At 37.2% G+C, this 12,436-nt stretch overlaps 1 protein-coding gene across 3 annotated transcripts in view; it reads left to right on the top strand.

Moving 5' to 3' along the window:
• Window positions 1-12,436, top strand: part of ppm1b (protein phosphatase, Mg2+/Mn2+ dependent 1B) — a 57,208-nt gene that overhangs the window by 24,402 nt on the left and 20,370 nt on the right. For all 3 annotated transcript variants that reach the window (XM_008115717.3, XM_008115715.3, XM_016995505.2), the window contains exons 2-4: window positions 1,193-1,334; window positions 4,466-5,334; window positions 6,389-6,506. In XM_008115717.3, coding sequence (XP_008113924.1) covers window positions 4,489-5,334; window positions 6,389-6,506 — 964 coding nt within the window. In that variant the 5' untranslated portion in view covers window positions 1,193-1,334; window positions 4,466-4,488. The remainder of the gene's footprint in view (window positions 1-1,192; window positions 1,335-4,465; window positions 5,335-6,388; window positions 6,507-12,436) is intronic.

Genomic DNA, 12,436 nt, shown 5'->3' with positions numbered 1-12,436 from the left:
TTGTTATAATTGTGTTTGGCATCTAATGGTTGCCAGTTGTGAGGCCGTCCTGAGTCCCCCCCCCCCCCCCCCAGGTATGTGTGTGTCAGATGGGATATAAATGTATGAAATAAAAATAAATAATTACAGTAGAGTCTCACTTATCCAACATAAACGGGCCGGCAGAACGTTGGATAAGCGAATATCTTGGATAATAAGAAGGTATTAAGGAAAAGCCTATTAAACATAAAATTAGGTTATGATTTTACAAATGAAGCACCAAAACATCATGTAATACAACAAATTTGACAGAAAAAGTAGTTCAGTAAGCAGTAATGCTATGTAGTAATTACTGTATTTACGAATTTAGCACCAAAATATCACGAAGTATTGAAAACATTGACTACAAAAATGTGTTGGATAATCCAGAATGTTGGATAAGTGAGTGTTGGATAAGTGAGACTACTGTAGTCTTGAATTACCAAAACCGCTCTCAGCCCATGAAATATAATAGTAAAAATAAGACTTTATTTATATACTTTGCTATCTCCCCGAAGGAACATAATAATTATGTTAAAGGTATTTCTTAATTTGCTATAGTAAAATGGAGAAGTGATGCTTCCACAACCATTTTTTAAGCTCCTACAACCTTCTCAGTCTCTCCATGGATCTGCAGTGGTGGGCTAGAGGATACTTTGGGGGAGGCGAGATCAGTATGTGTGTGATTTTAATTACATAAAAAGGAAGTTAAACAGTGTTAGATTTTGACTATAATGTGTACTGTAGTACCAGAGAGTGAGGAAATAGCCTCCTGAAATCCATCATATACCGTAATAGAATATGCATGAATTCTTTGACGTGTACAAAAATTTCAAAGACTGCCTGTGGTTCTTAACATTTAGTAAAGTTCCATACCTGTGATGTTTTAATGCGTGTTAAGAAATGTTTAAAGGGAGTTTTAAGATATATTGCAAAACCAAAGTGCCCTGTAATTTCTTAGTTTACTGAGCAAGTATAATTTTTGTTAATCAAATGTTTCAGCATAATGCTAACTGTGACTTAAATAGAGAAATGATTTTTATGTTTAAGTGTGTTTGTTTGAGCGAAATGAACTATAATAATAGTAATTGATCGGTGTAGAATAGGGAAATATTATAGCCTTTTTAATCTTTTGTATAATCTGAAGTACTAATTATTACTACTTTTTTCTTAGGAGATTCCAAGTCAAAGCAAATGTTGAATCCTGCATTATCTGAAGGCTTTCAGACAAAACCTGTTCTGTACCTATTGGCTGAAGGAATGTAAACCCTAAAGTTTGAGATCTGTGCAAAAATTGATAGAAGTGTAATCGACAGGTAAATACTTGTTTAGTACGGGCTAAGTTAAATAAAAATTATAACTGATGGGTGGGTAAGTGTTGAAATAATATGAATTAACATTATTTTGTGTTAATAAGGTTTTCCTGTTTCTTTAAATACCACATTCTCCAGTCTTTAAATACCACGTTCTCCACTGTATTGTGAGCCTTCATTCCAAAACAATTACATTGGGGTCATTGTGGTATTCTCTTTCTGCTACCCCAAGTGTTCACTGACATTGCTCTTGGAATATTTTCATAGTCAAAAAATAGATCTGTGATCTTTAAGAATCTCTAATAGTTACCTCAGGTTTTTTTTTAAGTTTCTTGCTTTGTTTTGTATAATTTGCCTGTGCAGTACAAATCTTGTTCCTAGAAGCTAAAGTTGGCAACCCGTAACATGAGGTTCATTCCCATAGCATCAAACCATTGTTTGTGTTCATATGTGAATTGACCCATTGTTGCTAGCTCACTGCTGACCATTGATAAAAGTAATGAAGTTAAAAGTTGAATTAAAGAATACGAATTTTGTACATAAATAACCCTGGCACACATATATGAAACATTTTAAAAACTTTTTTTGCAAGATATTTTAGAGTTGAATAATTGTGCCTTTCTTACAAAGGCTTCACTTAAAAGCAGTTTTCATCTTAATATTTAATAATAGTATACAGTGTTCCTTCACTTATTGCGGGGGTTATGTTCCAGGACCACTTGCAATAAGTGAAAATCTGCAAAGTAGGGACACTATATTTTTTAAAATATTTATACCTTATTTTAGTAGTTAGTTGGCCTTTCTCTCCTTCGCAAGCCCGTTTTGCACTGTAGTTGTTTTAGTTTGGCGAGGCGGGCAGCAATTTGGTAGAGAAGGTTGTAAACCTGCAACTCCCAGGATTCCCGGGGAGCCATTGAAGCTTTCCCGAAAGAGGGGGCAGAGCGAGAGTGCATGTGCGGAAGGCAGGCACCACCGCTCACTCACTAGTCCTTCGTGAGTTGCTTTGTGTTGTTTCATTGGTTAGTTTGATAGATAGACACCACTTTTGATTGGATAGCATTAAGGTCCAAGGCATTCTGAAAGTGCCTTGGACCACAAAAAAAACAAAACCGCAAAACAGCGAGGGAATGAAAAGTGAACCGCGAAATAGGGAGGGAACACTGTAGTACCCATGGAGTTTTGAATTGCTTGGAAGATATTCTTTTTGAGACTCTCCCAATTATTACTGTCCCTCACGGGTTCATAAAAAAGATGCTGCCTATTTTAGGCTTGTGTTGATCTGCAATAGTTTGGTTAACATCCACTAAACATGTAGATGTGCCTTAACCAGCAGATGTTACTTGCACTGGATTACTGTAAACACATGGTTGCACTTAAAGATAACCCAGAAGGCCAGTTCACGGTACCTTTAATACCAGAATGGCTTGAGGCTCAAATATTTGTAAGCTTGTTGTAAATGACTGCATGTGACTTAAAACAGAAACTTACTTTCAAATTTCAATATTTTATATCAGCAAGGGAGGGAGGCCTTTCAGTTGTTGTTCCCAAACTCTGGAATGCCCTCTCTGTACTGTTGTGCTTAGATACCAGTGCTGTAGTTGTATTTGGCACTAACTCCAGATCTTTTTATTTGCCTGGTCACGTTAACGTTTACTGATTCAGTTTTTTGCTGCTTTTTTGTTTATTGATACGTTTGGAGTTCTTATTTTCTAATTTATATTTGTATATTCTATCTTGATATATCTATAAGGAAAAATTCAGTTTAAAAATAATCTTAAACATAGTTAAAAGTATGTTGCAATGAATATGTTGCATTTTGTCTTGTTTTCCCCTGCCCTGAAGAGAAATTTTTCAAATTTCAATATGGTAAAATTATACTTGGAATTTCTGTTTTAGACTGTGATTAACTAGCATTTCAGTCTAGTATCATTCCATGTCCAGAGTCATACATCTGCATATTATTTGTAGCTATATGTGTTTTAAAAAGGTCATGATGGCGCAGCGGGTTAAACCTCTAAGCTGCAGAACATGCTGACCAGAAGGTCACAGCAGTTTGAATCCGCGGGATGGGGTGAGCTCCTGTTAGCCCCAGCTTCTGCCAATCTAGCAATTTGAAAACATGCAAATCTGACTAGATCAATAGGTACCTCTTTGATGGGAAGGTAATGGTGCTCCATGCAGTCATACTGGCCACATGACCTACGGACAATGCCAGCTCTTTGGCTTGGAAATGGAGATGGAACCCTCTCCCCCCCCCCCCCCCCCCTTGAGATGGACTCGACAAGACTTAATGTCAAGGGGAAACCTTTACCTTTACTATAGTAGAGTCTTGCTCATCCAACATAAACGGACAAGCAGAACGTTGGATGAGTGAAAATGTTGGATAATAAGGAGGCATTAAGGAAAAACCTATTAAATATCAAATTACGTTATGATTTTATTAATTAAGCACCAAAACATCATGTTTTACAACAAATAGACAGAAAAAGCAGTTTAATGCATGGTTCAATACATGGTAATGTTATGTAGTAATTACTGTATTTACGAATTTAGCACCAAAACATTGCAATGTATTGAAAACATTGACTACAAAAACATTGACTACTAAAAATTGACTACAAATAAAGATTTGTATAAAACGAACTTAGAGTAACAACATTGTCTGAAGTTAAATCCATTAAAAGTTCAGTCCTGTGAAGTCAGATTGCGTTGGATAATACAGAACGCTGGATGAGTGGAGGTTGGATAAGCTAGACTCTACTGTATACGTAGAATACTGTAGAACAATCCATTTCTTTATTCTTCAGGAGAATAGGGACGGCTCACATTACCCTGGAAGCTAGAGCATGGAAAATAAAGAAATGTTAGCTTCTTATGTGGAAGGAGTATGTCACACAAATAACATCATAGAAGTATCTACCTACCAGCTGACAGATTGTTTCTGCATAGTTTAGTCATTTTAATAATGAAACACTACATATCTGAAGACTTTTGGTAGAATTGGCATAGAAGACTAATTTTGACTTCATAATTTTGACTGTCTTGAAGTTGCTGTTTGTTTAGCTATTCAAGTAGTTCTTTGTATGTTTTGTAATTGCTGCTTTTTGTATTCATCATCAAATTTTGTCTTGCAGATTTCTTTGCAAATCAAGCAAACATGGGTGCATTTTTGGATAAACCAAAAACTGAGAAACATAATGCCCATGGGGCAGGAAATGGACTGCGTTATGGCCTAAGCAGTATGCAAGGATGGAGAGTGGAAATGGAAGATGCTCACACAGCTGTTGTAGGAATTCCTCATGGTTTGGAGGACTGGTCCTTTTTTGCTGTTTATGATGGTCATGCAGGATCTCGTGTGGCAAATTACTGCTCAAACCACTTATTAGAACACATCACTAGCAATGAAGACTTCAGGGGAACAGAACAGCCCAGCTCTACTCTCGAACCTTCAGTGGAAAATGTAAAGAGTGGAATCAGAACTGGCTTTTTGAAAATTGATGAATACATGCGCAATTTTTCAGACCTCAGAAATGGCATGGACCGGAGTGGCTCAACAGCAGTGGGAGTTATGATTTCACCTGATCACATTTACTTTATCAACTGTGGAGACTCACGTGCTGTTCTGTATAGGAATGGACAAGTCTGCTTTTCAACACAGGATCACAAGCCTTGTAATCCAAGGGAGAAGGAGAGAATCCAAAATGCAGGTGGGAGTGTCATGATTCAGCGTGTTAATGGCTCATTAGCCGTTTCCCGTGCTTTGGGGGACTATGACTACAAATGTGTGGATGGTAAAGGCCCTACAGAGCAACTTGTTTCTCCAGAACCTGAGGTTTATGAAATTGTAAGAGCAGAAGAGGATGAATTTATTGTCCTGGCTTGTGATGGAATCTGGGATGTAATGAGCAACGAAGAGCTCTGTGAATTTGTTAAGTCTAGGCTTGAAGTATCAGATGATCTGGAAAAAGTGTGCAATTGGGTTGTGGATACTTGTTTACACAAGGTAGGTAACTCCTTTTTTGTTCCCCAAAAGGAGGCATAAAAATCCTTATCCCTAACAAAGATTAATCTAAAAATCATGTTAAATTGATGCTCAGCCTTTCTGTATTGTTAATAGTTCCTGTTAATACTAAAAAAAGGATAGCTGTGTAAATTGATAAAACTGTGAACTTTCTAGGAATTCACCCTGGTATTGGGTTTGAGGTTATCAGTGCCTCTTATGCATCTGGCTAGAATTATGTGCATTCCAAACCTTAATGTGGAAGTTAACCTTGGTCTTTATTTGGAAGAAGAATAATTCAAACAGTAAAATGTTATATATTTCAGAAAGGGATAATAATTTCCTTTTTCTTTCTGACTGAAGAATTTAAAAAACTAGTTGTATTTTGACTTTCATGGATAAAACACCTAGAATTGATGGGTCTTACTGTTAAGCCTGGGTTATCTTCTTTTTCATGTGCTGGGAAAAATCTCAAATTCCTCTTTCAAGTGAATGTATTGCTTTTGAAAGGAAAACTTACATTTGAATTGGTATAATATATGAAAAATGATGTAAAATGAGTGCATGTTCAACCTTCTATCCATTCATAGGCTAGTTCTGCTTGTTCAGGCCTGTGGTATGTGAGATGAGAACTGAAAACATTTTGTTATTTTGATGGAATATTAAATCACTTGGTTGACTTTTCTACAGTAATTCAGTGTTCAAAAGCTGAATGGAGGCAAATTTGATTGCTAAAATGTCAAGCGTTGTGCAACATCTTTTGTTCAACTCCTAAAATGATTTTTAAAGATAATTCATATATATAAAATTGAAACTGTGGAGATTTTTTCTTAATGACAATTTATTGAAAAAGAAATAATGCATTGTGTATCATGAATTCAAGTATATTATGGACCATCAAATTATTTTAAAGTAAAACAGAGAATAAAAAATATCTAACAAACCAATGGTACACAATTTTTCATATATTGAAGAGTGGATAAGTATGTGATCTGGGATTGTGAACGATAAAAACGCTAAACCTCAAATATGTACTATTTTTCCTTCCAAAATATAGGGAAGCCGTGATAACATGAGTATTGTTCTAGTTTGCTTTTCAAATGCTCCTAAGGTCTCAGATGAGGCAGTGAAAAGAGATGCAGAATTGGATAAGCATTTGGAATCACGGGTGGAAGGTAAGAACTGCTATTCTGTACTGTATTTTTATTTTATTTATTGTTGTTTGGTGGCTTTTACCTCACAGCTCCCAAAACGTAACTGAAGTACCTTTAGCCAAAATCAGCATAGAGCATAGCAACAGATGAGAATAACACTCTTTTTTGTATGGGAGTGATTCTGAATCACAAATCCAAATAGCAACCTGATGTAATTATCTCCTCAGACTTGAACAGATTGTTAAGCACAGGTCAGTGTCTTGTATAAAGGTACAAATTTATAGGCCAAGGTGAATATTTTAAGCTTACTCATAAGCTCATCCATTATAAACTTCATAAACCTTCTTGAAATTTGCTTATATTAATCATTCATTGAATAATTAATATCAAGCAGTTTATATCACTTTCTAAGGTAGCATCTACAGCATCTACATCTATCACATATTTTGTTCTATGTGAAGCGTGCTTGTATAAACTTGATTGTCCTTAATAGATATTTACCAGACAATGATACTGCTTAAAGAATGTGTCACAACCACTTAGTTCTGAGGTGTACAAAGACATTTGTGTGCAGAATTTGCATAGTGTCTTGTTAGTTGCTGTCGAATAAGCTACGAGATATCTCCAAGTCATGCTGTATTTAACAGACCTACTAAGCTCTTCCAGACTCAGGGCTGCGGCTTCCTTGAATGAGTCTTTGCACTTGTAATGGAGTCTTCATTTCTTCCTACTGTCTTCCACTTTACTAGGCATTATATTTTCTAATGAGAGATGTCACATTGTGTGTCATGAAAGCCTCAGTTTGGTCATTTTGGCTTCTAGGAATGGTTCACACTTGATCTGTTTTTGGATGCATTTCTCATTTTGACATCTATAGATATCTCCAGCATCACACTGATTTTTTTCCTGCCAGTTAGCTTCACTGTCCAGCTTTCATAATGGTACATAGAAATTGGAAATGCTGTGACATGGACAATTCTGATTTCAGTATTCAGTTATGTATTACACTTGGGTGCCATCATATCTGTCCATCCAAGCCTTAGTCATTAAATGATGCTTGGGGAAAGTGATCCAGTCAAGGCTAAGATCACATCCATTGCTGTTGGTGAGGGTTATGTTCTGTGGACATGCCACGCTAATGATCAAGGATGAAGCAAAAAAATTGCAAGTATGTTAGCAGTGATTCCAGGTGGCTTAACACCAGTACTCCTGTTGCATGTTTGTCTGGTGAACGAAAAGAGAAAATCAGATGAAACCATTTATCTGGTAGGGAAGTTGGTAGAAAGGACACTTGGAATTCAGTTCTACCAAAAAATTTCTTCCTGAAATTTGGCATTAGCTATGCTATGGATACCATTGAAAATGAGGGCATCTACAAAAACAAAGATGAATCAGTATCAGATAATGAATTAATGGATTGTAGTAGTGCAAGCAGTGTTTATGCTGTTGATCTCACCAAAGAACAGTTCCACTATTTATGCAGTTATTCTAGCAAAGAGGATTTGGGCTTTGAAAGTTTCGATTAAGACATTTGTGTACAGTCAGACCCCTGGATTCTGCATCCATGAATTCAGCCTTACACAACTTGAAAATATTTATTCTAAAAATTCCCAAAAGCATCTTATATAAGGTAGACCACTGTATGGGCACACATAGATTTTGGTATCTACATGTATCCTGGAACTAAACTCCAATAGATGCCAAGGGTCTACTGTTTATTTGTCAGCTTTTCTGAGTTAAAGTCAGACAAAGTTGTAAAGTTAAAGGCAGTAATCACTGCTAATATTTTGGCATCTTTTTTCCTTTGTTTGGTCCTTTACATCCTTTGCTATGTGTCCCCAAGTTGTATTGTAGGCTTTAGTTCACCAACCCTCCCTTGACTTATACATGAGGTTGTCTTGTACAGTACACGAGTATATATAGTTTGGAATGGAGTATAAGCTGCAGCCAGCATTGGTCATTAATCATCCATGGTCAGGGACTGAGAGTGTCAGTCACAAGCCTGAGAGACATACCAGAAAAAGGCTGAAGAAAAGTCAAAAATAATTTCTAGGAGTCAAGTTGAGTCTCTGTGAGTTTGTGATTGGCATTTTCTACAGAGGTTGATTGGTGAACAAGAACAGATGGAATACTACCATGTGAGCTACATATTTCTTCAGCTTTCCTCTGTATTGGGCCACTCCATGTTTCTGCTGCCATCTCAAGAAGGTTGCATGTCATCAAATTTCTGTGGAGGTAGAAAAAGATAAGGATAAATTGACTTCCCCAGGAACTACATTTCATAGTAAAGAAATACTCTATGTGAGGGAGGAAAAGCAGTTTGATTCATCAGATAGGCCAACATATTCGGCTGATCGATTATTTTTCAGTTTGATATGTCACAGATTTTGTAGACTAGTAGTAGTTCCTGTGCTCTAGGCTAATGGTTGAGTTTCTCACAGAACACAAAGCATTTCATTATGACTGAGATGCAAGATGAAAAGGAGATTTTGAGTTGCCACAAAGTAGGCTAAGGTTGGGACTAATGAGTCATGTGTAGGATCAGGTTGAGTAATCATCTAGTTTTCTTGGAGAAACCGTAAGTTAGAAAGAGGGTGAGCTGAAAGATCATGACAGCCTGGGTCAGGACAGAACATTATGCCTTGTCTATATTCAAAAGAATAGGCTGAAGTCGGCTCTGGTAATGTGGCATGGTTTCTCTCTGAATTGTTCAGATCTGGTGTGCAGGACTTCCTGATTTTACTTTTCCTTGTACATCAACGATTAGCTGTATGGTCCCTGCTTAAACGGAAGGTGCATGCTGGAATCAAAAGCCCTTGTTTTGTTTGTGAACAGTCAATGTAAATGTTTTATTTATGTTTAAGGTTTTCAATGTCTTGTACTGTTTTCTTAACTATTGCACAGTTATCCAAAAACCATAATGTTGTAAGCTAAGCTTATAGATTTGGTCTGCTCAAACATTTTCTCCAAATTTAACACTTAGAAATTCACTGTGATATTATCCATAGCATCATCCGATCTAGTGATATATTTAGATTTTAATGCTTTCTTCCTGAATTGGTGTTGGGTACAAAGTAACATATATTTGCTAGTTTCAATGCTGTGGTACAATATTTTTTTTTCCTGTCATGAGGTTTCATGAGTCAATTGGTCTGTCAGAAATTCACCATAGAATTACAAATGCTCAAGTAAGTGTTTTGTCTAGGAATCTCTAGGTTCTCTAAAACAATGCTATAGTGGAAATTGACCATAGATGGTGGACCTAGAGAGATCATATTAACTGGATCTTCAGAAGCGAAACCTGCAAATGCTGAGGGCCTGACTATATTATCTATTTCAGGTCTAGATGACTTTTAATTTTTTTTACTGAAAATGAATAGTGTTCCCTCGCTACTTTGTGGTTCACTTTTCGCAGACTTGCTGTTTTGTGGTATTTTAATAAACACTAAAATAATATTATAAATCATAAAAAATTATGATTTATAGTGGTGGTGGTCTCAGTCTGGAGAAGGAGCCCAAACGGCAATGAGAGAAGAAGGAGGCAGCGCGATGTTCCCCTGCCTCTTTCTTCGCTTCCTTCCTCCCTGCCCCTTTCTACTTCCTTCCTATGGAGAAGACAGGCATCCGTACTTCGTGGATTTTCACTTATCATGGTTGGTCCTGGAACGTAACCCCCGCGATAAGTGAGGGAACACTGCACATGCAAATGAGCTCGTAACAGGATATGTTTTTAGGGAAACCACTACCCTTCCATTTCAAAACAAAATGACTAATCATTCTGTTAATTATTTTACAGAGCATTGTGATCATATAATATAGAAAGTAATACATATTTTTATTTGAGATGAGATGAAACTGTTTTCTGATTCAGTGCAGCTGAATTGAGTGAAGCGTGAAGTCCACAGGAACAGGAATGTATCCATCTATCTATTTATATCTCAAAAGCTGTAGAAACCCCTTAATGAAAGAGGGTGCAGTTTAGAATGAAAATGTATGCTTGTTTGCATAGGTGGCTTCTAAGAGGAGACATGTCACATAGGGGTGTTTTTCTTAAAATATCCTTGGAATTTTTTTTGATCATACCTTTTAAGAAAAAAAAAACCCCTAAATAACATCAAGGAAGCACACATTCTATGGGTTGTCTGAAAACTAGTTGTGGATGATTGCTGGCAATACCCTTTTTTGAGGGTGGGGAAAGATTAGACGAAGTCCAGAGTTCAAAAGCAAACATACTGTGTGTGTGTGCTTTCAAATCACTTGTCAACGTAACAGGGACATTTCTTAAGGTTTTCTTGGACGCGGAATATTCAGAGGTTGTTTGGCAGTTCCTTCCTCTGAAAGATAGCATTCAGTACCTGGTATTAATTAGTGATCTTCCATCCAAGCATTAACCAGGGCTAACTCTGCTTAGCTTTCAAGATCAGATTGGATCTGGTGCTCTTAGGTTATTTTGGTCCTTAACACAATACTTGTAATTCTTTTTCCGAGCAGTGAAGTAGTTTAAATTACAATTGTAACTTAAAAACTTTATTCATTCTGCGGTATATCAATTTTTTAAGTTACTTAGAATCATAGAATCATAGAGTTGGAAGGGACGGGCCATCCAGTCTAATCCCCTGCCAAGAAGCAGGAAATCGCATAGCTTTATATATTGAAATTGTATAGCTTTGGCATTCAGACACCCAGAGGGGTACAGGAGGAATATAGTTGTCATGTGCTGCTTCATCCTCTAGAATCATAGTATCATAGAGTTGGAAGAGACCTCACGGGCCATCCAGTCCAACCCCCTGCAAGAAGCAGGAAAATCTCATTCAAAGCACCCCCGATAGGTGGCCATCCAGCCTCTGCTTAAAAGCCTCCAAAGAAGGAGCCTCCACCACTGTCCGGGGGAGAGAGTTCCACTGCCAAACAGCTCTCACAGTGAGGAAGTTCTTCCTGATGTTCAGGTGGAATCTCCTATCCTGTAGTTTGAAGCCATTGTTCCGCGTCCTAGTCTGCAGGGCAGCAGCAAACAAGCTTGCTCCCTCCTCCCTATGACTTCCCCTCACATATTTGTACATGGCTATCATATCTCCTCTCAGCCTTCTCTTCTGCAGGCTAAACATACCCAGCTCTTAAAGCCACTCCTCATAGGGCTTGTTCTCCAGACACTTGATCATTTTAGTTGCCCTCCTCTGGACGCCTTCCAGCTTGTCAACATCTCCCTTCAGTTGCGGTGCCCAGAATTGGACACAGTATTCCAGGTGCGGCCTGACCAAGGCGGAATAGAAGGGTTGCATGACTTCCCTGGATCTAGACGCTATACCCCTACCCTGTTTCCCCGAAAATAAGACAGTGTCTTATATTAATTTTTGCTCCCAAAGATGTGCTAGGTCTAATTTTCAGGGGATGTCTTATTTTTTCATGAAGAAGAATTCACATTTATTGTTGAACAAAAAAAAAAAAACATCACAAGCCAACATAACCAGACAAACTGTGAATCCTATCAAGAATTTCTTGTTACTGCCACTATTTCCATTAAAATCACATAAAGAGCAATCAGAGTGCATCAATAATATAAACATAATAAGATAAACAGATTAAGAAAAACAACTACCTTTCATGAGGTATCATATCAAGACATATATTGCACTCTACTCTTGTCCTTAACATATGATATTCCTGTCATTCCTGATTAATTTTCAAGATTAGAATCCCCTTCCATAAAAGAGGGAAAAGGCAGCTCAGATTGTGATGTGCATTATAAGTGACAGGTGATCTTCCAGTGTACAAAAATATTGATGTACTTGCCAAATTTCAGAACCAGAAAAAGTGATTCACATGAAGAAAAATGTAATTAATTGTTTTATTTTAGAAGAGGGATCTGTAACTGCCAGAGGTCCAAGGAATGGATATCCCCATACTGGATCTTAGAAGCTTATATTGCCTTCCCATGTCATCTGCCTTTATCC

This window comes from Anolis carolinensis, chromosome 1 (genome assembly GCF_035594765.1).
Source record: "Anolis carolinensis isolate JA03-04 chromosome 1, rAnoCar3.1.pri, whole genome shotgun sequence".
NCBI lineage: Eukaryota > Metazoa > Chordata > Lepidosauria > Squamata > Dactyloidae > Anolis > Anolis carolinensis.
This window is presented reverse-complemented; position numbering and strand designations above follow the sequence as displayed.